The following is a 27862-nucleotide window of genomic DNA, read 5'->3' on the forward strand; positions in this document are numbered from 1 at the left end:
ATAGCTCCTCTCTTAGGAAGGTGAGTAAGGTTAGTGTATGCTCTTCTGTTTGCAAAGAGGAAGCTGAGGGCTCAGAAACCTTGTGGAATAGGCAGTGGGCAGTAAAAAAGACCATTTGCTTTAACTTTTCTCCCAGGTGGCAAACTACATTTTTTGTTGCTTGCTAATAATGATATAAAAGATAATATCATCATACTGTTTTCTTTTGAGAGTTTCCTGGACATCATTAGAGATGAAATAAATGTTGCATGCCTTGGGGGGAATAGTATTTGTTTTCTCACTGAAAATTTACAAGTACTTTGGCTATAATGAAATTCTCTCATTTGCTTGGTTTTTCAGGATTTTATATTGCACTCTGATTCTGCCACTGCACTACCTTGAGCCTTTCTTTTCATATATCTTCCTCAACCTACAACTCATGATCCTGCAAGTCCTTCACTTTTACTGGGGTTTTTTAATCTTGAAGATGCTCAAAAGATGTATATTCACAAAGGTAAGGGCTGTTCAAGTCTTACTGCTCGTGCCAGGGGAGGACCAGACAGTGGAATGTTCTTGTTAGTTCATGGTTAACTCAAATTCTTTTTTTTCCCTTGATTTGACCATTATAGATAAACATTTCTCTAAAATATATCTAGATTCTTCAGAAGTAGATTTCTAGGGTGCTTTTAAGAAATTGCTATTATTTGAAGAGACGTTATTTTTGAAAATTCTTTATACAAAAATTAATTCCTGCTTTTCTACAGAATCTAATGAGCCAAATTTCCTCTAGTGTGGGACAAGTTTTATGTTGATAGTTGAATCATATTTCGATGTCTTATATTTACCTTTGCTGAGCACCCAGTTTGCATATAATGTTCTCCCCTTGAGCTTTTTCCTACTCTCTGAAATATTGTCCATCATTTGGCTACACTTTGCTAACTGAAAACATTTTCTTTTATAAATAATAACAAATTGATAACACATTTTAGCTAATAAAGGGGTTTTGTTTGCTTGGTTTTGAATTCAGCTCTAGACTTTAGTTATAGAAAAGGGTGACAAGAAGGTTAAAGAAATAAATAACTCATGATCCCTGCTTAGGAAAACTGCCCACCATCTTACCCATCTGATAGCAACTATATTGTGCCTAATGTCCTCAGTTAACTAGAGGTCCCAGAAACTTGCTATGAAGGAAAACATAAAAGAGAAATTAATTCTGATTCAAGGGGACCAGGGAAAGTTTCAATGAGTAAATGAGTTTGAATTGAGCCTTAAAAGATGCAAGTAAAAAAAAAAAGATCATGGCACCATCTTGTCTAGGAATCATATATTTAGGGGAGTTCTAATTAAGAATCTTCCAAGGTAACTATAATGTGTAAACCCTGAGAATTGAATCTTAGAGCACAGCTTATCAGGGGAATGCTTATTGTAGTCTTCCCTGGATTGTAAGCTCTTTCAGCAGTCACATCTGTTCCTGAGTTGTAATGGTTATCTCTAAGTTCTGAGATGCTGAACTCTTTGTGTATAACCTGGTCAGTCTCTGGAACTTTGGATATCTGTGTGACATCTGCAACTCAGAGCTAGAGCTCGGCAGCTATGAATGTCAGTATTGCCTCATACAGCAACTGTTAAGCTGAAAAAGAGTTCAGACTTCAATTAGAGAGATAAATGAAACAGGGACTCTTGATACATCCCAAAGTAATTTCGGCAGAGAAGAAAAATATATTTGCAGGGCCTACCTGAGGAACTGGGGAAAAATGCAGAAACGTTGGACTTCTCCACCCATATTATTATTGATATTATTACTGATATTCTCACAAACTTTGAGGATGCACTCTCGATCTTATGAAGGTTGTTACTGCAAAGGAGAGTCTAAGCCTACTTATAATGCTGCCTAAGAGTCTCCCTGAGAGAACCTCTTTGTTGCTCAGATGTGACCTGTCTCTCTGTAAGCCCATGTGGCAGGTGAACTCACTGCCCTTTCCCCTACATGGGACGTGACTCCCAGGGATGGAAATCTCTCTGGCTACATGGGACATGGCTCCAGGGGATGAGCTTGGACCCAGCACTGTGAGATTGAAAAAATCTTCTTGACCAAAAAGGGGAAGAGAAATGGAACAAAACAAAGTCTCAGTGGCTGAGAGATTTCAAATGGAGTTGAGAGGTCACTCTGGAGGGCATTCTTATGTGCTATATAGATATCCCTCTTTAGTTTTTATTGTATTGGAATAGCTAGAAGGAAATACCTGAAACTGTCAAACTGCAACCCAGTAGTCTTGATTCTTGAAGACAGTTGTGTAACTATGTAGCTTACACGGTATGACTGTGTGGTTGCGAAAACCTTGTGGCTGACACTTCCTTTATCCAGTGTATGGACAGATGAGTAGGAAAATAGGGACAAAAACTGAATGAAGAATGGGGTGGGATGGGTGGGATGGAATGTTTTAGGTGTTCTTTTTAAATTTTATTTTTATTTCTTTTGGAATAGGGAAAATGTTCAAAAATTGATTCTGTTGATGAATGCATAACTATATGATAGTACTATGAATAATTGATTGTACATTTTGGATGATTGTAGGGTATGTGAATATATCTCAATAAAACTGTACTTAAAAAAAAAGGAATCTCCCAAGGCAAAAGTTACAACTGGCACATTTTCAGGTGTTACCTCCCATGTATAGCACAGTAGTGTATCATCAGAATGATTGACTTGTATGTAACAAGTATGCTGATAATTAATCTGATAAGATCATTTTTGATCAATTCTCTGATTAATTGATTTTCCTACTTTAGTTAATGTGTTTCAAATATCATTGAAGAGTTGATAAAAGAAATGGACATTGCAATAAGTGACCTCTAGGGTTTCCTCCGTCTCTTAGCTTCTAGAGCAGGACAGAGATATAGGAAATTGGGATATGTCTCGATTAATCTCCAAGCAGATCTTGAAAGGTGTTTTTTTTTTTTTAATTTATTAACTAAATTACTGACATATGCCGGTTATTTTGAGATCTGACTTTTTCTTTTAAAGTTGGATTGCCAAGAAAAAAGCTTTCATTGAATGGCTCTAGTTCATTAAAATTCTAAATAGTTTTTCTATGATCTCTGTAAAATTTATTTTCTCTAAGTGACTGATAAAGTTGAAGTAATTGTGATGAGTTTAAGAATTTGAGTAAACAATTTTGCACATCCAGTGGCTGGAGTGGAGGAGGGCACTGAACTCAACCTGTAATTCTGTTGGGTCAAATCTTTCTGGAGCTCTTGTCTCCAGGCAGAAACTGTTTTCTCATTAACTGGTGAGTGAAAATAATTACGGGCCTGGAAGGGATCTAGGGGGGAGCAAAACTTGGGAAACCAGAAGATTCTCTTGTTCGGTGTCATCGATGATTTTCATGAATCTGATCTCTAGTGGGTTATGCCAGGCCCAATTAAAAGCCCGGAGAGTTGGGGAGCTGTGGACAGGAATTCCTGATTTCGCTTGCTGTACTTTGGAAAAGCTGTTTCCAATTGCAGTCTGACAGCAGTGGAGGAGGCCCCAGTGTCCCTAATCCTTTCAGTTCATATGACTTCAGCTGGCTTGCATGTGCTGTCTGTTTTCCATAGCAGTGGCAAAACTGGCTGTGAAATTAGCTTATTCTTCCAAAGCCATAAAGCCTCCTTTTAAATAATGCTATTTGAAGGCGTAGTTCCACTGCCAAGGGAAGGGGAAGGGTAGAGGTGGGCATTGAAATTCTTAGAGAAACAACTAACAAATCAGTTTACAACTCTTTTAAATAAATATTTAGCATTTAAAGCAATGTCACTTGTTACTAAGGTGATTGAGTTTTGGATATTTTAAAAATACAATCACTGAAGTTCATGGAGCTCCAAAAGTTTCTTTTAAATCCTGCAACAGAAATTGAGAATTTGTGCTTCAAGCTCCTTATACATGCTTGGCCTTCAGTTTTTAATTGATTTTAAATAGGCAAATGAATAAATAATTTGGGGAAGCAAGCCACATGGTTTTGGGTGGAAAGGTACAAACTAATTTATTGATCTTTTTATGACCTCCATGAATTTTTGTGGGAGACCAAGAAAGTGATTATATGTCTTAAAAATAGCATTATTAAAAATATTCACATCTTATTTTCCCTAATCCTTAGTGTCATTGCATACATGTGATGAATTAGGGCATTCCACCATTTGCTTTCATTCTCAAATTCCTTAAAATGAAAATATCACTTTAAGTTCAGGACACTAACATGTATAAGCTGCAGTCAGCAGGCATCTTGCTCCTTGAGAACAAGACTTGGCACTGAAAATTAACTGGTTTCTATAAAGGGGTAATAGTATGATTAACTACCAGCCCACAGGAAGCATGACAGGTTGACATATTCATCTTGTCATTCTCTTTGCAAACATGAAAAGTGCTTTTAGGGGAAGTGCTTTTAGATAGAGCATAGTGTGCTTTTGTTTAACATTACCTAAGTGAACTTGAGCTTCCTGAAGTTTTAATTTTCTTCTTTCAAAATGTCGTCCTGGATCATGGCCAACTCATGCTGGATCTTGGTGATATTTTAGACTGATGAATATGAAGATGTGGAGAGAATTGCTGTAGCAAGTATCCATTGAAGCCAGGATGGAGAAACTAGCACCAGCCACCTTCAACTCCATAGGCAGTATCTCTTAAGTTCAGAGAATGACACTGTATATCCTCTGAGCTATTTTAGTTAAAGGAAAGAACCTTCAAGATGATATGGTACATCCCTCTAATAAAAATGAAAAATGGAAGCCTAGACCAAATTCACAGTAATTTCACAGCAAAGCCAAGATCAGAACTTGAATCTCTCAATTTGTAATACTTTGCCTTTTTCTATTATTCCTTACTTGAATTCAGGAAAGAAAATAATAACCAGAATTAGATTTAATTATTAAATGCATTTAATAAATTAAAGAAAATAATTTAAAATACTTCCATGGAGTGAAAACAAAACAGTGAGTACATGAGGTATGAAGATAATGGATTTAAGTGCGACACAAATCCTTTCATTAGCTTAGTTTTGAATTTTTAAAACATAAGAAAAATGTTTTGAAATTGTTTTTTTTTTTTTAATCCCAAATCACTCCTCTAGGCACTTGAGTGGAGGAAATGTGAATAGTAGTTAAGAGTAGAAGCTCCATGTAAACTCACATCTCAGCTCTCCCATTACTGGCTGTGATCTTGGGCATGCCACTTTTCCTCATGGCTTCAGTTTTCTCATCTGTAAAGTGGGGGATGATAATGTTAGTACCCAGCTTATAGGATAAAGCCCTTAGAACAGTATTTAGCACATATGAAGCACGCACTAAATGTTAGCTACCATTAGCCTCATTATTACTACATAGGCTGGTCCTTTTTGCTGAATTATAGGGAGCCTGTAAATTACAAGTAGTGTGGTGACTGATTCCTGGGCAAGCTTCTTTCTTTTGCTGAGGAAGACCGTGCTGCAGCTGGTATCAGGTGTCAGAATCCTTGACTTGCAGTCAGGGGCTCCACTGACAATTTCTAAGCCATTTGCTGCCAGTTGACTTGCATGCCACATTCCCAGTGGTCTTTTTTGACTCATACTCTCAGATGTCAGCATGTTATGGAAGAAATACAAATTTTGTAACTTCCAAGAAACTCCAAGTCTCTTTTGTTAGGAGGTAATAGTGGATATAGAAACTGCATTTTACTGAACAAGACTTCATAAAACTCATAAAAATATTGTGAAGACTGCAGATTGAATAGAGTATTATAAAAACATTATCAATTTATAGCTATATAATCTATATAGATTAACTAGGTTGACAGTTTATTCAAGAAACAACAGTGTAATTTATTAACTTGTCATGATAGCAAAAACAATGTGCAGAAGTAGCCTGACAATGGATTTCAAATGCGGATATTCTTTCACATTCTACAGTCAGCTCAACAACATGGAGAATTCCATAGGACTTTAGAACTGGAAGAGACCTCAAATGTCTACCATGACACTATGACCCCTATTGCATCCCAGCTCACCACTCACTTTCACATAGATGAATTCATGTTGATATTTAGTCTCCTGGCCCTTCTGTGAACCGGCTGTTACTATCCCTATTTTATAGAGGAAGAGAGTGAGGGTGAGTGAAGAAGTTACATGACTTGCCCAAGGTCACCCAGCAGTGGGAAGTCACACCCATGAAGCATGAGACTTCAGAGCCTAGGCTGCTTAGGCTGTGCTCTTCTGTCCCCTGCAGTTCCATATTTGTGAACATATGTCCTCAAAACAATTGCAAATATTATCTCTGTGTGTGTGTGTCTGTGTGTGGGTCCATGTCTGTGTTTATATGTGTTTCTGCATATGTATTCAGTGTGGTACTCAAGAAATCATTGAGTACCCAGCTCATCAGAGACTGAGCAGTCTTTTGAAAATGTCATTAAGGGTATCTCCATTAGGGAATTTTTTTTTCTGGCTTAAAGCAGTCACAAACTGAAGTTATTTGTTTGTTTGTTTGTTTTGTTTGTTCTTTCTTTGTTGGAGAAGTTGTGGATTTACAAAACAGTCATGCATGAAATATCAGGATTCCCATATACCACCCCTCCACCACCACCTTGCATTGGTGTGGAACATTAAACCTGAATTTTTATAAATTTTTATAAATTTATAAAATTTATAAAATTTTATAAATCTGAAAAAAGTAGAGCGATTTAAAGAAGTCCAGGTCCATTAGGAGCTGTCTGCATGGCTCTGAGATAATGAAGACAATGTTGTGAGTGAGAGGCCGGGCATACAAGTAATGCAATGTGAAGGGCTCTTTCCAGCTTTCCTATCTTCATAGAAACACTGTTGCTTTTCCCTTGTTTGGAAAGCCTCTTTAATAGAACTGTAGGCACTAGGGCACCTGGAAGAGTGCTCGAGAGAAGTCCCAGCCATACATTCCCAGTTTGAGATGGAAGCAGCACAGATGGGAGCGTTTCAGAACTGGAAGGAGGGGTTCATCTGCACGGTGGGGAAATGGAGACTCAGAGAGAACTTCCTAAGGTCATGTACTAAGGTGGACAGTCAGAACGGGGACCCATAAGGTGTTCTGGTTGTCAGCCCAGATATGTTTTGTTAAACCCAAATTAAAATTTCCAGGCTTTTTCTTAAACTGGGATATTCAATATCTGTTTCCAAGCTATTTAGAAATTCTTCTATTATTTTTTTTCTAAAAGAGGTCTTCTTTCCATTAGGATAGTCCTTGTGATTACACAAAACCAGATGCTGTAACTGCTCTTTCAGATGCTGACTACAATATTGTGACTTTTCAGCTCTTTTCCAGGCAGACTGACCCCTGATAGAGAAATACTATTTTAAATATATATGTATGTATTTACTTTAGTTTCTTCAAGCCATCCTCTATTCCTTGGAACTAAGCATAGAAAGGCAGCTGGATGCCAGCAGCTGAGAAAGGACTACTGTCTTGAGGGCTCAGCTGCTAGGTATCTGTTTTAGACTGGGGAACCTCACTTCCTTGAGATTACCCATGAATTATTAAATTCTGACAAATGGTTTTCATACTTACTTTATCACATATTAGCTCCCTTTGTGCTTCCTCTTAAATACCTCTTCTATCATGTTCTTCCAGAGTACTAGTTCTTGGGGGTAACTGAACTGTTCAAGTAATTTGAATGACAGTCAGCTGAAGCAGTAGTAAAATGAAGGGACTTGTTCAAGGCAATGCCTGATGAAAGCATGTTTAAAGAATAGTGATGGTGCCTAAATCCTGCCTTTCTTTATTGTTGTACTAGGATGGCCTGTGAGCCACAGAGCATATCTTGCTGAAATTGGAAAGGAGGGTGAGGCATGGGGGAACATCCAAATTAAAAAGTAATAAAAGAAGCCCCAGCATCTCTTGTACCCATGATTTTAGAAAATCCTTTTACAAAAGTTGAATGAATTTTTATATATTCCTGAAAGGAACAGATATTCTCCTTCTTTTTTTTTTTTTTTTTTTGGTAGAGACAGACACACATGTACATGTCCATAAATGCCCATACACACACAGAGATATCTTACATGGAATTAAAGTTTCTATTTCTGTGTCAGTCTAGAAAGGGGGGACAAGCACAATTTATGGCTTGTTAATAAATCTACACATTCACACCAGGATGTGAAAGTTTTATTAATGGGCCCTTGGGCCAGAAAGCTTGGTAAAAGCAGGTGGGTTTTTTGGGGGAAGACTCAGTACTGGCCAGCACTGTTCCATTAATCTCCTGCTATTTTCTGTGGCCACACCCCTCCGTGTAGCCACCCCCCCCCCACCACTACTACAGAAGAGAGCTCTGTGAAACGCAAAGAAACCTTATTCCTGCAAAGGCATTCAGTTTGTAGGTATGGGTAAAATAAATTGGTTTTTAAAACATTTTCATTTTGATTTATCATGTGGACTTCAGCACCTGGATGATTTATGGTGCAGATGGCTTTATCCATGCTGTGTTGGGAATAACAAGTATACCTGCTGTGGAACTATAGAGTCTCAAAGGGGCCATTTTCTGCAAATGGCGTCTCCTCGCCAAATGCAACTGACTTGGGAAAATCCCAAGAAAAGCAATGCTGTGCACACCCACTTCATCTGGCTCCATAGACCCTGGTCTGGTTGCTTGACCTAAGACTTGTCATTGCCAGCAAGCCTTGGCCTGAATATTCCTCCAAGCAACTGAGGCCTGTATTTATGCTTCTCTAATACTTCAGGGTGCACCTGGAAACCTTGGCGCTGGTCATGTCTTTGAAGGGAATAGAAATGACTATTCTCCACCATTTGGCTGGGTTGGAACCACAGGCCCAGTCCCCAGAGCACTCCACTGAGGCCTGGCCACAGAGGCACACTGGCTAAGGTCAGCGGCTCACAAGAAACCTCTAGGTCCACCTGTACCCCCAGAATCTCCTTTACCCTTTTCCCTATGATAAATGTAAAGAAAGCCCAGGCTCTGGGAGGGTTCTAGGATCTTGGCTGTCCAGGAAAGAGAGCAATGGAGGGAGAGGTGAGACCGAGTTAGGTGGAGAGGAGACCCGAAGCAAACTTTTGCCTACTTTACAGTGTGACCATTCTTTTTCTTCCCCATATCAATTGAGTATTTGTACATGGGTGTGTGGGTGTGTATGTACATACACAGGAGAATTTGGGAGGTTATTCTAGGGTTGCACACCTGTGAGGGAGAGAGGGAAGCTGGATTAGGCACAGAGAAGTTAAACTGTGATGCAGTTGCCACAAAAGCCTCAGCCAACCCTATAGAAACCTCTATAGCAGGATGCCCTTCAGAGAAGGCAAGGGAGCTGGACCTTTGTACCCCTACATTAACCTGATATTGGATGTGTGCTGTCTGCTGCAGAAGGGGCAGAACTCTGGGCAAGGCACCTCCCTCCAGCCAAGGACAATACCTGAGAAGGACACAGCTGTGACCCTTCCAGAGCTAGCGTTCCTGCAGATGGACGAGTTGGAGCTCGGCCCAAAAGGGATTCGGGGCCATACAGCACAGCATCTACTATAGCTTCTCATCTCTGCCTTCTCCTCCTCCAAACCTAATGCCAGTCCCCAAAAACGGAATTAGATATACTCTACGTAGGGAGGCAGACTAGAAATCAGAAGGTGTGGGCTTCCGAATGCTTGCTTAGATGTGTGGTCTTGGAGAATTCATTTAGATTCTTTAAATTTTGTACCTGTCATACCTAAAACTGAGCATGGTTTTCTAGGTATGGTCTAGCTAGTTGAAAGTCAAGCAAGTCTGGTATCATTTTTCTGAAAACTCTACTTTGATCAATGCAGCCTAGTTTTGTAGGAGGTTGCTGTTATGTTGTTCATTCATATTGAGTTTGAAATTGAGTAAAACTTGTCTCTTTAACATGTGCCACTGCCAAGCCATGTTTCCTCCATTTGAGAATTGTCGGTGATGGTGGGAATTTTTGTTGTTGTTGTTCTAAGTTACATTTCTTCTTGTTAAACTTCATCTTGCTTAAGCAGCTTCTCATCTGAGCCTTTTGTTTAAGAATAATGGGGGAGGCGGGGCAAGATGGCAGACTGGTGAGCTGTATGTTTTAGTTACTTTTCCAGGAAAGTAGGTAGAAAGCCAGGAACTGCGTGGACTGGACACCACAGAGCAATCTGACTTTGTGCATACTTCATACAACACTCATGAAAACGTGGAACTGCTGAGATCAGCGAAATCTGTAAGTTTTTGCGGCCAGGGGACCCGCGCGCCTCCCTGCCAGGCTCAGTCCCGTGGGAGGAGGGGCTGTCAGCTCCGGGAAGGAGAAGGGAGAACTGCAGTGGCAGCTGTTATCAGAAACTCATTCTACTGATCCAAACTCCAACCATAGATAGACTGAGACCAGACACCAGAGAATTTGAGAGCAGCCAGCCCAGCAGAGAGGAGACAGACATAGAAAAAAACAGCACAAAAAACTCCAAAATAAAAGCATAGGATTTTTGGAGTTCTGGTGAACATAGAAAGGGGAAGGGCAGAGCTCAGGCCCTCAGGCTCATATGCAAATCCCGAAGAAAAGCTTATCTCTCTGCCCTGTGGACCTTTCCTTAATGGCCCTAATTGCTTTCTCTCTTAGCATTTCAATAACCCATTAGATCTGTGAGAGGGCCCTTTTTTTTTTTTTTTTTAATCCTTTTTTCTCTTTTTCAAACAATTACTCTAAGAAGCCCAATACAGAAAGCTTCAAAGACTTGCAATTTGGGCAGGTCAAGACAAGAACAGAACTAAGAGAGCTCTGAGACAAAAGGCAATAATCCAGTGGCTGAGAAATTTCACTAAACACCACAACTTCCCAAGAAAAGGGGGGTGTCTGCTCACAGCCATCATCTTGGTGGACAGGAAACACTCCTGCCCATCGCCAGCCCCATAGCCCAGAGCTGCCCCACACAACCCAGTGTGACAGAAGTGCTTCAAATAACAGGCACACTCCACAAAACTGGGAGTGGACATTAGCCTTCCCTGCAACCTCAGCTGATTGTCCCAGAGTTGGGAAGGTGGAGCAGTGTGAATTAACAAAGCCCCATTCAGCCATCATTTCAGCAGACTGGGAGCCTCCCTACACAGCCCAGCAGCCCAGAACTGCCCTGAGGGGACGGCACTCACCTGTGACATAGCACAGTCATCCCTCAACAGAGGAACAGGGGGTGCACGACCTGGAAGAGGGACCCACTTGCAAGTCTCAGGAGCCATACGCCAATACCAAGGACTTGTGGGTCAGTGGCAGAGACAAACTGTGGCAGGACTGAACTGAAGGATTAGACTATTGCAGCAGCTTTAAAACTCCAGGATCACCAGGGAGATTTGATTGTTAGAGCCACCCCCACTCCCTGACTGCCCAGAAACACGCCCCATATACAGGGCGGGCAACACCAACTACACACGCAAGCTTGGTACACCAATTGGACCCCACAAGACTCACTCCCCCACTCACCACAAAGGCAAAGCAGAGGAGAACTGGCTTGTGGAGAACAGGTGGCTCGTGGACACCACCTACTGGTTAGGTAGAGAAAGTGTACTCCACGAAGCTGTAGATCTGATAAATTAGAGATAAGGACTTCAATTGGTCTACACATCCTAAAAGAACCCTATCAAGTTCAGCAAATGCCAAGAGGCCAAAAACAACAGAAAATTCTAAAGCATATGAAAAAACCAGACGATATGGATAACCCAAGCCCAAGGACCCAAATCAAAAGATCAGAAGAGACACAGCACCTCGAGCAGCTACTCGAAGAACTAAAGATGAACAATGAGACCATAGTACAGAATACAAAGGATATCAAGAAGACCCTAGAAGAGCATAAAGAAGACATTGCAAGACTAAATAAAAAAATAGATGATCTTATGGAAATTAAAGAAACTGTTGACCAAACTAAAAAGATTCTGCACACTCATAGTACAAGACTAGAGGAAGTTGAACAACGAATCAGTGACCTGGAAGATGACAGAATGGAAAATGAAAGCATAAAAGAAAGAATGGGGAAAAAAATTGAAAAAATTGAAACGGACCTCAGGGATATGATAGATAATATAAAACGTCCTAATATAAGACTCATTGGTGTTCCAGAAGGGGAAGAAAAGGGTAAAGGTCTAGGAAGAGTATTCAAAGAAATTGTTGGGGAAAACTTCCCAAATCTTCTAAACAACATAAATACACAAATCATAAATGCTCAGCGAACTCCAAATAGAATAAATCCAAATAAATCCACTCCGAGACATATTCTGATCACGCTGTCAAACACGGAAGAGAAGGAGCAAGTTCTGAAAGCAGCAAGAGAAAAGCAATTCACCACATACAAAGGAAACAGCATAAGACTAAGTAGTGACTACTCAGCAGCCACCATGGAGGCAAGAAGGCAGTGGCATGATATATTTAAAATTCTGAGTGAGAAAAATTTCCAACCAAGAATACTTTATCCAGCAAAGCTCTCCTTCAAGTTTGAGGGACAGCTTAAATTTTTCACAGACAAACAAATGCTGAGAGAATTTGCTAACAAGAGACCTGCCCTACTGGAGATACTAAAGGGAGCCCTACAGACAGAGAAACAAAGACAGGACAGAGAGACTTGGAGAAAGGTTCAGTACTAAAGAGATTTGGTATGGGTACAATAAAGGATATTAATAGAGAGAGGGGAAAAATATATATGACAAACATAAACCAAAGGATAAGATGGCTGATTCAAGAAATGCCTTCACGGTTATAATGTTGAATGTCAATGGATTAAACTCCCCAATTAAAAGATATAGATTCGCAGAATGGATCAAAAAAAATGAACCATCAATATGTTGCATACAAGAGACTCATCTTAGACACAGGGACACAAAGAAACTGAAAGTGAAAGGATGGAAAAAAATATTTCATGCAAGCTACAGCCAAAAGAAAGCAGGTGTAGCAATATTAATCTCAGATAAAATAGACTTTAAATGCAGGGATGTTTTGAGAGACAAAGAAGGCCACTACATACTAATAAAAGGGGCAATTCAACAAGAAGAAATAACAATCGTAAATGTCTATGCACCCAATCAAGGTGCCACAAAATACATGAGAGAAACACTGGCAAAACTAAAGGAAGCAATTGATGTTTCCACAATAATTGTGGGAGACTTCAACAAATCACTCTCTCCTATAGATAGATCAACCAGACAGAGGACCAATAAGGAAATTGAAAACCTAAACAATCTGATAAATGAATTAGATTTAACAGACATATACAGAACATTACATCCCAAATCACCAGGATACACATACTTTTCTAGTGCTCACGGAACTTTCTCCAGAATAGATCATATGCTGGGACATAAAACAAGCCTCAGTAAATTTTAAAAGATTGAAATTATTCAAAGCACATTCTCTGACCACAATGGAATACAATTAGAAGTCAATAACCATCAGAGACCTAGAAAATTCACAAATACCTGGAGGTTAAACAACACACTCCTAAACAATCAGTGGGTTAAAGAAGAAATAGCAAGAGAAATTGCTGAATATATAGAGACGAATGAAAAGGAGAACACAACATACCAAAACCTATGGGATGCAGCAAAAGCAGTGCTGAGGGGGAAATTTATAGCACTAAACGCATATATTAAAAAGGAAGAAAGAGCCAAAATCAAAGAACTAATGGATCAACTGCAGAAGCTACAAAATGAACAGCAAACCAATCCTAAACCAACTAGAAGAAAAGAAATAACAAGGATTAAAGCAGAAATAAATGACATAGAGAACAAAAAAAAAACAATAGAGAGGATAAATATCACCAAAAGTTGGTTCTTTGAGAAGATCAACAAGATTGACAAGCCCCTAGCTAGACTGACAAAATCAAAAAGAGAGAAGACCCATATAAACAAAATAATGAATGAAAAAGGTGACATAACTGCAGATCCTGAAGAAATTAAAAAAATTATAAGAGGATGCTATGAACAACTGTATGGCAACAAACTGGATAATGTAGAGGAAATGGACAATTTCCTGGAAACATATGAACAACCTAGACTGACCAGAGAAGAAATAGAAGACCTCAACCAACCCATCACAAGCAAAGAGATCCAATCAGTCATCAAAAATCTTCCCACAAGTAAATGCCCAGGGCCAGATGGCTTCACAGGGGAATTCTACAAAACTTTCCTGAAAGAACTGACACCAATCTTACTCAAACTCTTTCAAAACATTGAAGAAAATGGAACACTACCCAACTCATTTTATGAAGTTAACATCAATCTAATACCAAAACCAGGCAAAGATGCTACAAAAAAGGAAAACTACCGGCCAATCTCCCTAATGAATATAGATGCAAAAATCCTCAACAAAATACTTGCAAATCGAATCCAAAGACACATTAAAAAAATCATACACCATGACCAAGTGGGGTTCATTCCAGGCATGCAAGGATGGTTCAACATAAGAAAATCAATCAATGTATTACAACACATTAACAAGTCAAAAGGGAAAAATCAATTGATCATCTCAATAGATGCTGAAAAAGCATTTGACAAAATCCAACGTCTGTTTTTGATAAAAACACTTCAAAAGGTAGGAATTGAAGGAAACTTCCTCAATATGATAAAGAACATATATGAAAAACCGACAGCCAGCATAGTACTCAATGGTGAGAGACTGAAAGCCTTCCCTCTAAGATCAGGAACAAGACAAGGATGCCCACTGTCACCACTGTTATTCAACATTGTGCTGGAAGTGCTAGCCAGGGCAATCCGGCAAGACAAAGAATTAAAAGGCATCCAAATTGGAAAAGAAAAAGTAAAATTGTCATTGTTTGCAGATGATATGATCTTATATCTGGAAAACCCTGAGAAATCGACGATACAGCTACTAGAGCTAATAAACAAATTTAGCAAAGTAGCGGGATACAAGATTAATGCACATAAGTCAGTAATGTTTCTATATGCTAGAAATGAACAAACTGAAGAGACACTAAAGAAAAAGATACCATTTTCAATAGCAAGTAAAAAAATCAAGTACCTAGGAATAAACTTAACCAAAGATGTAAAAGACCTATACAAAGAAAACTACGTAACTCTACTAAAAGAAATTGAAGGGGACCTTAAAAGATGGAAAAATATTCCATGTTCATGGGTAGGAAGGCTAAATGTCATTAAGATGTCAATTCTACCCAAACTCATCTACAGATTCAATGCAATCCCAATCAAAATTCCAACAACCTACTTTGCAGACTTGGAAAAGCTAGTTACCAAATTTATTTGGAAAGGGAAGATGCCTCGAATTGCTAAAGACACTCTAAAAAAGAAAAACGAAGTGGGAGGACTTACACTCCCTGACTTTGAAGCTTATTATAAAGCCACAGTTGTCAAAACAGCATGGTACTGGCACAAAGATAGACATATAGATCAATGGAATCGAATTGAGAATTCAGAGATAGACCCTCAAATCTATGGCCGACTGATCTTTGATAAGGCCCCCAAAGTCACTGAACTGAGTCATAATGGTCTATTCAACAAATGGGGCTGGGAGAGTTGGATATCCATATCCAAAAGAATGAAGGAGGACTCCTACCTCACACCCTACACAAAAATTAACTCAAAATGGATGAAAGATCTCAATATAAAAGAAAGTACCATAAAACTCCTAGAAGATAATGTAGGAAAACATCTTCAAGACCTTGTATTAGGCAGCCACTTCCTAGATGTTACACCCAAAGCACAAGCAACAAAACAAAAAATAGATAAATGGGAACTCCTCAAGCTTAGAAGTTTCTGCACCTCAAAGGAATTTCTCAAAAAGGTAAAGAGGCAGCCAACTCAATGGGAAAAAATTTTTGGAAACCATGTATCTGACAAAAGACTGATATCTTGCATATATAAAGAAATCCTACAACTCAATGACAGTAGTACAGACAGCCCAATTATAAAATGGGCAAAAGATATGAAAAGACAGTTCTCTGAAGAGGAAATACAAATGGCCAAGAAACACATGAAAAAATGTTCAGCTTCACTAGCTAATAGAGAGATGCAAATTAAGACCACAATGAGATACCATCTAACACCAATTAGAGTGGCTGCCATTAAACAAACAGGAAACTACAAATGCTGGAGGGGATGTGGAGAAATTGGAACTCTTATTCATTGTTGGTGGGACTGTATAATGGTTCAGCCACTCTGGAAGTCAGTCTGGCAGTTCCTTAGAAAACTAGAAATAGAGTTACCATTCCATCCAGCGATTGCACTTCTCGGTATATACCCGGAAGATCGGAAAGCAGTGACATGAACAGATATCTGCACGCCAATGTTCATAGCAGCATTATTCACAATTGCCAAGAGATGGAAACAACCCAAATGTCCTTCAACAGATGAGTGGATAAATAAAATGTGGTATATACACATGATGGAATACTACATGGCAGTAAGAAGGAACGATGTCGTGAAACATATGACAACATGGATGAACCTTGAAGACATAATGCTGAGCGAAATAAGCCAGGCACAGAAAAAGAAATATTATATGCTACCACTAATGTGAACTTTGAAAAATGTAAAATAAATGGTTTATAATGTAGAATGTAGGGGAACTGGCAATAGAGAGCAATTAAGGAAGGGGGAACAGTAATCCAAGAAGAACAGATATGCTATTTAACGTTCTGGGGATGCCCAGGAATGACTATGGTCTGTTAATTTCTGATGGATATAGTAGTAACAAGTTCACGGAAATGTTGCTATATTATGTAACTTTCTTGGGGTAAAGTAGGAACAGGTTGGAAGTAAAGCAGTTATCTTAGGTTAGTTGTCTTTTTCTTACTCCCTTGTTATGGTCTCTTTGAAATGTTCTTTTATTGTATGTTTTTCTTTTTTTTTTTTAATTTTTTTTTCCATACAGTTGATTTAAAAAGGAAAAAAGGGTAAAAAAAAAAAAAAAGAAAAAAATATGTAGTGCCCCCTTAAGGAGCCTGTGGAGAATGCAGGGGTATTGGCCTACCCCACCTCAATGGTTGCTAACATGACCACAGACATAGGGGACTGGTGGTTTGATGGACTGAGCCCTCTACCGTAGGTTTTACCCTTGGGAAGACGGTTGCTGCAAAGGAGAGGCTAGGCCTCCCTATAATTGTGCCTAAGAGCCTCCTCCCAAATGCCTCTTTGTTGCTCAGATGTGGCCCTCTCTCTTTAGCTAAGCCAACTTGAAAGGTGAAATCACTGCCCTCCCCCCTACGTGGGATCAGACACCCAGGGGAGTGAATCTCCCTGGCAACGTGGAATATGACTCCCGGGGAGGAATGTAGACCTGGCATCGTGGGATGGAGAACATCTTCTTGACCAAAAGGAGGATGTGAAAGGAAATGAAATAAGCTTCAGTAGCAGAGAGATTCCAAAAGGAGCCGAGAGGTCACTCTGGTGGGCACTCTTATGCACACTTTAGACAACCCTTTTTAGGTTCTAAAGAATTGGGGTAGCTGGTGGTAGATACCTGAAACTATCAAAATACAACCCAGAACCCATGAATCTCGAAGACAATTGTATAAAAATGTAGCTTATGCGGGGTGACAATGGGATTGGGAAAACCATAAGGACCACACTCCACTTTGTCTAGTTTATGGATGGATGAGTAGAAAAATAGGGGAAGGAAACAAACAAACAAACAGACAAAGGTACCCAGTGTTCTTTTTTACTTCAATTGCTCTTTTTCACTTTAAATATTATTCTTATTATTTTTGTGTGTGTGCTAATGAAGGTGTCAGGGATTGATTTAGGTGATGAATGTACGACTATGTAATGGTACTGTGAACAACTGAATACACATTTTGTTTTGTATGACTGCGTGGTATTTGAATATATCTCAATAAAATGAAGATTAAAAAAAAAAAAGAATAATGGGAAAGAGGAGCTAAGATGGTGGCATAGAGAGGAGTGGAAGACTGTTAGTCCCCGCCTGGAACAATTCATAAATGACCAAAAAACTAGTAAATAACCTGGAATAACTGTGGGGAGAGAAACGTGACTGTCCACTCATCATCCACCAACCTGAATTGGGAGGAATGCCTGAGATCGCAGCATAAAATCTGTAAGTAAAAGTGCAGACTCGCACTGAGAGCTGAGAGCCAAGAGCCCCTCCCTCACAGAAGCCTCATGGTGCCAGAGAGCAGCACTCTCTCAGCCCAGCTCCAACTGGGGTTTTAATGTTAACTGCTCAATACAGACAGCGAATCCTCAACAAGCAGACAGAGGCTTTTGGTGACAACTGACCTTGGGAGAGTTGGGGGACATATCTGTCTCAGGATGGGGAGCCCAGAGAATCGGGTGCTCTCTCTGGCTGACGGGTGAACCTGAGAGTTTTTCTGTCCCTTTCTCTCTCTCTGGAGAAAACCTCAGCCGTTTTCAGCCCACAGTGTTTTGCAGTAAGACAGCCTCAGCCATTTTAAAATCAAAACAGTTTGATCAAAATAGAGGCAAAATTTAAAAAAAAATTCGGTAAAACAAAACAAAACAAAAGAAACACTTTGATCAGCAGAGTCAGAGAAGCAAAGAGCTTATTGAAATGCAGATGACCTCTCTGGAGGGGGCATAGCTTCCCAAGAGGAAAGGGAGGGGCCCAGCTCTACTGCCTGCCTTTCCAGAACCAGGCCCCAAAGCCCGGAGGTGGAGAGCCACAGGCCACACCCTCTTACACAGGCGGTGACAGGCTGACAGGTGCACCTGCCGGGCAGAAAAGCACAGGTGTGTCAGTCCTCTAAGAAAAACCATCAGGGAAACGAGATACTGAATATTACCTCCTTCTGTGACCTGAGCCTGTTCTGGTCTGGGAAAACCTGTTTGGGATGGCCTAGGAGGTCAGAGTCCTAGACAACAGAAAACTACAACCTACACTAAGAAAAACGAAGCTATGGCTCAGTCAAAGGAACAAATGTACACTTCAACTGAAGTACAGGAATTTAAGCAACTAATGCTAAATCAATTCAAAAAGTTTAGAGAAGTTTTTGTAAAAGAGATAGAGGCTGTAAGGAAAACACTGGGTATACATAAGGCAAATATCAGAGGTTCAAAAAAACAACTAGTAGAATCTATGGAAATGAAAGGCACAATACAAGAGATGAAAGACACAATGGAAACATACAACAGCAGATCTCAAGAGGCAGAAGAAAGCACTCAAGAACTGGAGAACAAAACACCTGAAAGCCTACACGCAAAGGAGCAGATGGAGAAAAGAATGAAAAAATATGAGCAATGTCTTTGGGAACTTAAAGATGAAGCAAAGTACGAGAATGTACATATCATTGGTGTCCCAGAAGGAGAAGAGAAGGGAAAAGGGGCAGAGGCAATAATAGAGGAAATAATCAATGAAAATTTCCCATCTCTTATGAAAGACATAAAATTACAGATCCAAGAAGCGCAGCATACTCCAAACAGAATAGATCTGAATAGGCCTACGCCAAGACACTTAATAATCAGATTATCAAATGTCAAAGACAAAGAGAGAATCCTGAAAGCAGCAAGAGAAAAGCAATCCACCACATACAAAGGAAGCTTAGTAAGACTATGTGCGGATCTCTCAGCAGATACTATGGAGGCAAGAAAGAAGTTGTGTGATATATTTAAGATACTAAAAGAGAAAAACCGCCAACCAGGAATCCTATATCCAGCAAAGCTGTCCTTCAAATATGAGGGAGAGCTCAAAATATTTTCTGACAAACAGACAATGAGAGACTTTGTGAACAAGACACCTGCCCTACAGGAAATACTAAAGGGAGCACTACAGGGTGATAGAAGACAGGAGTGCGTGGTTTGGAACACAATTTTGGGAGATGGTAGCATAGAAATGTAAGTACACTGAACAAAGATAACTGTGAATACGGTTGAGAGAGGAAGGTTGGGAGCATGTGAGACACCAGAAGAAAGGAGGAAAGGTGTTAAAAATGGGGAGGCATCAGGGGAGGGATGCAATCAATGTAAACTAGAGACTGTAACTAACAGAATCATTGTATTATGCTTTCTTTAATGTAACAAGGGTGATATACCAAGGTAAATGCAGATAAGAGGGGGGAATAGGGGAGGCATGTTAGACACTTGACATTGGTGGTGTTGTCTGACTCTTTACTCTACTTTGCTTTAAGGTTACTTTTCCTTTTGCTACTTCCTAGCTGTCAGTTTTTTTCCTCTTACTTTTGCCTCTCTACCTTCTTTGACTCTCCCTCCTGCCTTGTGGAAGAAATGTAGATGCCCTTATATAGATAGTAGTGAAGGTGGTGAACACATAAATATGTGACCATACAGAGAACGATCGATTGTTTACTTAGGATGGAATGTATGGTGTGTGAACAAAACCATCTTAAAAAAAAAAAATGGGTTGATGACAAAACCTCAAGGGCAGTATACTGAGTGAAATAAGCTAGACACATAAGGACAGGTATTGCAGGGTCTCACTGATAAGAACTAGTTATAATATGTAAACTCATAGACATGAAATATAAGGTACCAAGATATAGGACGAGGCTTAAGAATGGGGAGTGGTTGCTTAGTATGAGCAGAATGTTCAACTAGGATGAACTTAAATGTTTGGAAATGAACAGAGGTGTCGGTAGCAAGATATGAGAATAACTAACAGTGCCGAATGGCGCATGAATGAAGTAGAAAGGGGAAGCTCAGGGTCATATATGTCACCAGAGGAAAGTTGGAGGTCAAAAGATGGGAATGTATAGAACTGAATCCTATGGTGGGCAATGTCCATGATTAACTGTACAAATATTAGAAAACTCTGCCACGAACCAGAACAAATGTATGACAGTATAACTAGAAGTTAATAATAGAGGGGCATATAAGGAAGAAATACATACTATTGCAATCTGTATACTACAATTAGTAGTATTTCAACATTCTTTCATAAACAGTAACAAATGTACTATACCAATACTACGAGTCAACAATTGAGGGGGGTTGGTTAGGGATATGGGAGGATTCGAGTTTCCTTTTCTTTTCTGTTTTTTTTTTTTTTTCTTTTTACATCTTTCACTTTATTTCTTGTCTGTAGTAATGAAAAGGTTCTAAAAATTGAACAAAAGTTAAGTGCGGTGATTGATGCACAGCTGTATGAGGGTACCAGGGGCAACTGAGAGATGGTAGCACAGCAATGTAAGTACACTGAACAAAGATAACTATGAATTCTGGATCTTTGGATAATTGTATGGTATCTGAACAATCCCCATAAAAATTAAAAAAAAAAGAATAATGGGAAAGCTTGACATTTGATAACAAGTGCTTAAATGTTTCTGAGGATCTTTTGTTTAATAGGTCTATTAAAGAAATTCAGGAACATTCTTTAAAAGACAGCACATGAATAAAAAGCATTGTTATTTTGTCTGGTATATATTTTAATCAGAAGAGGATTGCAATCATAGTTAAAACTAATACAGAATAATACAAAGTGTGCTCACACCCTGAAGGAGATCTCCCAGGACTGCAGGTTTTTATTTCAAATCAGCTTGTTATGTACTGGCGAAGCTGATTAAAATTGACTAGAATGGCCTGTGGACTTGAAAGGAAAACTATTCCTGGTCAGGCCCCAACCTACACCAATTAACTCAGAATCCCTGTGGGTAGGACTGAGACATGGGAATTTTTAATAGTCTTCTGCACTCCCATCTAAGTGAATCTAATTTGTATCCTGGGTGGAAATCTACTAGATTGAGTCTGTACTCTCCTGCCATAGGAAAAGAGTCAGAGGATGTCCCTACATTTCCTAGATGTGTTTTTTTCTTAAAGCAGAGATAGCTTTACTCTTCCCCACATTTGTAAAGTTTGTTGAAGTGACTTCAACAAGGACACTCATCTTGCAAATTTTAGCAAGAGTTAGACGTTTTCATGTTACATAGATATTCTATGCTAAGAAAACCTTATAAGTAAAAATTCAGACTGTTGAAACAAGTACCTTGGGATTCTTTCTTTTGGAAGAAAGATTAATGACAGAATTCTTTTAAAAGTACATTTCCCTGGAGAATTAAAAATATAATACATATTAGATAATATGTTAATTATCTTAAAATAATCCTTTATAATAATGGAGTTAGACATACTTGTAATTTTATATTGCCTTTCTGGACTAAAAAGAATCTTGTGTAATAGAGAGTCTAGGAAACCAAAGTTGTTTGAAATCTTGGAATTTTAAAACTTGAAAGACCTTTGGGCAACTTCTGCTTCAACTTCTTTTTACAGACAGCAACAATCTAGAGCCCGTAGAGGGCCTAACAAACAGACTTGCTAATCAAAGAGTGATCCATGAGCATCAGTCTAGGCAGCACCTGGGATTTGTTAGAAATGCAAAGTCTCAGCCCCACTCATAACCTCCTGAATTAGTGTCTATAATTTGTAAGGAACCCTAAGTGATTTGTATGCGCGTTAAAGTTTGAGAAGCACTGGTCTCGAAAATTAATATTCCAAATGACTAAAAGGAAAATGTTAATGTATAGCCATGCTTCATCTAGTCCAATTTAAATTTAATGTAACCCTTTTGGTGAGAGGAAAAAAGGAAAAACCCAATTTATTTTTTTCTATGACCTTGTCAACTTGGATAAGAAGAACTACCATAACAAAAAGGAATGTGTTTTGACAGTAGCTCAGAAAACTGAACTCTTTGGCTGAATGGACATTTTTTTTTCTTTCAGACAGTTAAAGCTAAAAGTTTGCTTTCAAAACAGCATAAAAATGCTTATTATATTGTTCTTTGTTTCGTTGCCAACTGTGGATTTAGAAGTGGAGTCACTCAAAGAGCAGTGGGATATTGTGAGTCATTTCACTACCTCCTGGGCTTTTGACATTACTGTAAAGGCACAGATTCTCAAGCACAGAGTTTAGTTAAGGCATTTCAAAAACACAACTCTGATTTTATTAAAGCCATAGTTGCCGATGTCATTGCTAGAGGTGTAGGGAGTGTTGTGTCAGAGTCTATTCATTTACTCAAAATACAAATTTTACCCTGATATTTTAGCATTAGTCTGTATATTTTTTCTCACTATCAGAGTTTATTTTGTTTGTTAATTCTTGCAGTCATTTTTGAGCAATACAGACCAGAGGTAGATATTCCCCTTGACTAATAGCACATCGTGTATAACTGAGAAAAATATGTATTCTGGAATCTTAAAATATATTAAAGAAATTACTGCAGAAATAAAGTCAAAAACTGCAGAAATAAAGTCACAAGTGTAGACATCAGGGTTTGACTTTAAATTTGTGGTACTCTATTTTTCAGGGGGGCCGAATTAATGTGGTGAGTTGTATACTAATTGAATGATGCTGGTTGTCTTACACCTGTTGTGCAGTGCTGGATAGAAATATGTTCAAATAAGAAACACAGGATGGTGAGGGGTGTTGATGCTGTGTTGTATGAGGAAAAACCAAAGGAAAGGGTAATATTTAGCTTGAAGAAGAGTTATCTATCTTTAAATGCTTGACAAATTAACCAATGTTTGAAGGAAGTGTACAGACTTATTATGACTAGTCTAGAGAGGTGGAACTTGGAGTGACAGATGGAAGCTACAAGGAGACAGATTTCAGCACCATATGAGAAAGGAACCAGGTAATGAATTACTGGAGATGTACAGGCAGAAGCATGTACGTCTTTTGTTGAGAGGATTATAAAGGGCATAGCAGCATCAAATGGAAACTAGATTAGGTGACCTTCAAAGTCCCTTCCAAACCTGGAGGCCTTTGGGCACTGTTCTTTCTACATCTCAAATGCTACCACTCCAGCCGAAGCCACTGGGTTTTCTCTCCTGGACTGTGAACACAATGTCCCATGTCTTCTACCTGTGACCACTCGGAACCTCCCACCCCAACCATTTCCATGCAGCAACAGAGAACACTGTTAGATGTAAACCAGCTCCCCAACTAGAGCTTAAGTTTAGTGAGGACAGATACCTCATTTGTTTTGGTCTAGCTGTGTCCCCAACACCTCCAACAGTGTTACATGGTGGTTTCCAATTAGATTTAGAATTAAATGTGAATTTCTGGCCATGGCCTACAAAAACCGTAGTCTGGTCTATGCTTTATCCCTGACCTGTGTCTTAGGTCATGTTCTGTATTTCTTACCATGCTGTAGCTACACTGGCCTTTCTGATCCCTGAGCATGCCAAGTTCTTTCCCATCTCAGGGCCTTTGCACATGGTGTTTCTTCTTGAAATGTTCTTTACTGCACTCTTCCCCTGACTTCTCCTACTTCAGGTTACAACTTGAGTTCCGTTAACTTAGCAAGGCCTTCCTGATATCACCCCCAACTGAGTGAGATACTCAATTTATGTATTATAGCATTCTTTCTTTATAGAACATATCAAAATGTAATTATATATTTATTATTGTGTATTTGATTCCTTAGGGTTCAGCTCTTTTAATAGACTGTAAGTTACTTATAGGCAGGGACCACTATATTCCCCAACTTGCACTATGCAAGAAATTTTTTGGTTCATTGGTTCTCTACTGCAGTAGTTTTATCCACTAGAGGTCATTTGGAAATCTCCAGAGACATTTTGTTTGTCACAACTCGGGGAGGGGAGGAGTACTAATAGCATCTAATGGGTAGAGACCAGACATGCTGCTAAATAACCTACAGTGAGCAGAACAGCTGCCCACAACAACTATCTGGTTCATGGAATCAGCAGTGCCAAGATTGAGAATCTTGGAATCAATGAATCAAATTCTCCATCTTTTGGTTGATTCTCCTTTGTGGTTGGTGTTGTACCCAAATTATTAATTGCTTTCCCACCCACTGCTGTCATCTATACAAAAAGAAGTTAGGTTTTATTGAGGAACTGTCAAACATTTCTTTAGAGGCCTAGCTCTCCATCTTCAGATGTGAATATTGGTAGTTTAAAATTACTCAAGTGATAACCACAAATGGTTGTCAGCCATTTTCTTTTGAAATTAGGCAACTGCATTTGGGAAGTTCTGCTGGACTGATAGAATGAGATTGTAGCTAATTGTTTAATTACAACTATAAGAAAACAATATTTTAACAATCCCTGCACTACAATATTCAATTCCTTCCTGGTCACATACATTTTGGGTTGGGACGGGCACACAGGGTGAGGGAGTATTGATCATGCCAGACGCCTTCTTTGTTCATTCTAATTCACTTAGTGACCATGTCTTCCTCATCACTTTTTTTTCACTGCTTACCTTCATCGGAAGTTGGGTCCAAGCAAGCAGAACCAGTCACACACTAGAAGTAGCTGACTCTCACAACCAGCACTGTGTGCCTACCTTTCTCTCCCCAGGAATCACAGAATCCAAGTTTGAGCTACACAGCATCTCCTCTCTAGTCACACAGCATCTTTCTAGATTTGTGAGGAAGACTGCTTAGTAGATGAAAATGAGCCAAGGTTGCTATTTATTGAAAAATTCCATTCAGCTTTGCAGGTGGAAACCAAGACAGTGTTTCCCAACCATTATCACCTCATGGCACCTGAGAAATTAGTAATATTTGTATAGCACACTTAGGTAGATTGAGGCAACTACCCAAAGCAGGAGGGGACAAGCACAGTGACTCTGGTCACCCTGACTGCCCCAAGAGGATCAAGATCTCAGCTTATCTTTTAACCCTGTCATGACACATATGACAGATCTGCTGGGACATTGGGAAGCTCTGATGTAGAATAGCCTCAAGTAATGGCCACTCAGCTATGGCCAGTGAGAGGTAATGTTTCGCTCTTCTTTTTGCTGGTGGATAGGAGTTGTCCAAGAAGAAATCATTTTTTGTCTCTCCCTAGAGAAGTGCAGGCAGGATACTTTTGGAATTTTCCTTATTCAGGAATCTTGCCAACAATAGCAGCATTGCCCCTCTGAGATGGGGAAGCAGCACTATCTGGCAGGAACAATCTGAAGTTGCCGTCAAAAGTCCTGCTGCAGAGCACTGTTGATCAGCAGGGGTCTTTCAGGACCATACCATAGGCAGCTGCGTCCCACAGGGTGGCCTGCTGCAGCACAGCTCAGCTGACAGCTAGGCTGAGGTCATAAAGCGTGGGCTTGCCGATGGACCGTGCCAGCTCAGAATCTGGATCCTGGCCAGAAGAGATTTGATGTAACTGGAAATCACTGGAGACAATTTTTGGAAAGTTGGAGAGTACAGAGACCTGTGTCAAAGATCTCAGCTGAGTATAAGAGGCTGGAAAACTAAGTCACCTGTAAGAGTCAGGAATCAAGAATGATTTCAGGTTTTTGCCTTGAGCAGCTGGGTGAATGGTAGTGTCATTTGCTGAAATATGGAAGACCAGGGAAAGAGGTGGTATGGGTGGTATAGTCCAACTTTGATAAAACTGTTAGACAGCTGAGGAAGATGTCTTGCTAATGACTATCCAAGTTTGAAGCCTGGAAGAGAGCTCTGAATTACAGATACAAATTTGAGAGTTGCCTGCATTTAGATGGTATTCAATATTCATTCATTTACTCACTCATTCACTCACCAAATATATACTGAGTATATATACCTGGTATATATATATACCTGGTATATATACTCAGGTATATATACCTAAGAAAACCTAGAGAAGAGAGAAGGACCCAATATTTTTAAATACTGGGGAATCCAGTATTTACAATCAGGGAGAGAGGGATATGTCACAAGTAAAGTAGACTGGAAATGAGGTGTTAAGTGGCAGTTTGAAAGCCAGGAGGGCACGGTATCCTAGAGGCCTAGAGAAGAAAGTGTTTCCAGAAGGAAAAATGATTGGATGTGTCTATACTGTTGTGAGGTCAAGTGAGAGGAGGACAGGAAGGTAACTGCTGGATTTGGTAATACACAGAACTTTAAGTGACTTTTATAAATGTGATGACTGCAAAGCACTATCAGAGCTGGCCAAGAAGGAATAGTAGCCAAGAAAGTGGAGTTAAAGAGTGAGACAACTGTGGAACAGGTGGTTAGGGGAGTAGTGAAATGGAGTGATGGCTGAAAGTGGGTGTTAGGACACAGCAAGATATCTTTTTGGTTTTTTTCCTTTTAAGATGGAACTACTAGGGCATGTTTCACTGTTGGTGGGATTAACCCAGCAAAGAGTGAGAGATTATCATTACTGGAGAGAATGAGGGATGATTGCATTGAAGTCCTGGAGAAGGTGAGAGGTAAAGGCATCCAGTGTCCAGGGGAGAGAATTGGCCTTTGTCGATAGGAGCTTGGACAGATGCAGTTAGGATTTTTTGGTTGGAGAAATGATGGCATTCACATCAGATTGCTTTTATTTTCTCAACTAAGTATGGAAAGTGGGAAGGTGGACACATCAGAGCTGTGTGGCATGGTGAGTGGCAAGGCTGAGTGTCCCTTTGAGACTTGTGGTCTTGACTTTTGCAGGACACCAAGAAGGTCTGCACACTGTTCTCCATCCACACTCTGCTGCTGGGGTGTGGCCACGTAACACGTGGTGGGTTGAGCTTTTGCCAGGTGAAGGAGAGTGATGGCAATGAGATTGGGGTGTTCGTAAGGGGGGCCTATAATGTCGATCATGGACTCCAAAGAGACAGGCGAGACTCTCCTTGGGGATTGGGGCCGTGAGCTGGACAGTGACATAGTGATAGGGTCCCAGAACTGGAATTTTCATTAGAGTAAAAAAACTGTTGGAGGGGATGTACTGAAGTAAACAAACTGGGATTACAGGGAGCAGAGGTCAAAGCGGAATATTTGAAATGAAGCTCTCAAAGGAAACGGGCAGTGTTGATTGCAAGTTGAGAGCGTATGTATGCGGCTGAGGGAGAAAAGAGTCAAAATCCTAGTGAATTTGTTTTCCAGAATGGTTTTCCATGTCTTTGTCAGGCGATAGAACCGAAAGCTGTTTCTAAGGGATGAAAAATATAGCAGTTTAGAAACTGCTCTAATTCTAGCAGTTTTAATCCCCAAGGCAAGTTATATTTATGTAATCAGATCATTTTCTGCCTCCATCACAATTTGGT

At 39.7% G+C, this 27862-nt stretch overlaps 1 protein-coding gene across 1 annotated transcript in view; it reads left to right on the plus strand.

Moving 5' to 3' along the window:
* The window catches only part of CERS3 (ceramide synthase 3), a 163276-nt gene that overhangs the window by 111748 nt on the left and 23666 nt on the right, over positions 1 to 27862 (plus strand). The window contains exon 13 of the mRNA XM_037835060.1: positions 340 to 493. Within this exon, the coding sequence (XP_037690988.1) occupies positions 340 to 493 (154 nt within the window). The remainder of the gene's footprint in view (positions 1 to 339; positions 494 to 27862) is intronic.

The sequence above is a fragment of the Choloepus didactylus genome, chromosome 4, assembly GCF_015220235.1.
Source record: "Choloepus didactylus isolate mChoDid1 chromosome 4, mChoDid1.pri, whole genome shotgun sequence".
NCBI lineage: Eukaryota > Metazoa > Chordata > Mammalia > Pilosa > Megalonychidae > Choloepus > Choloepus didactylus.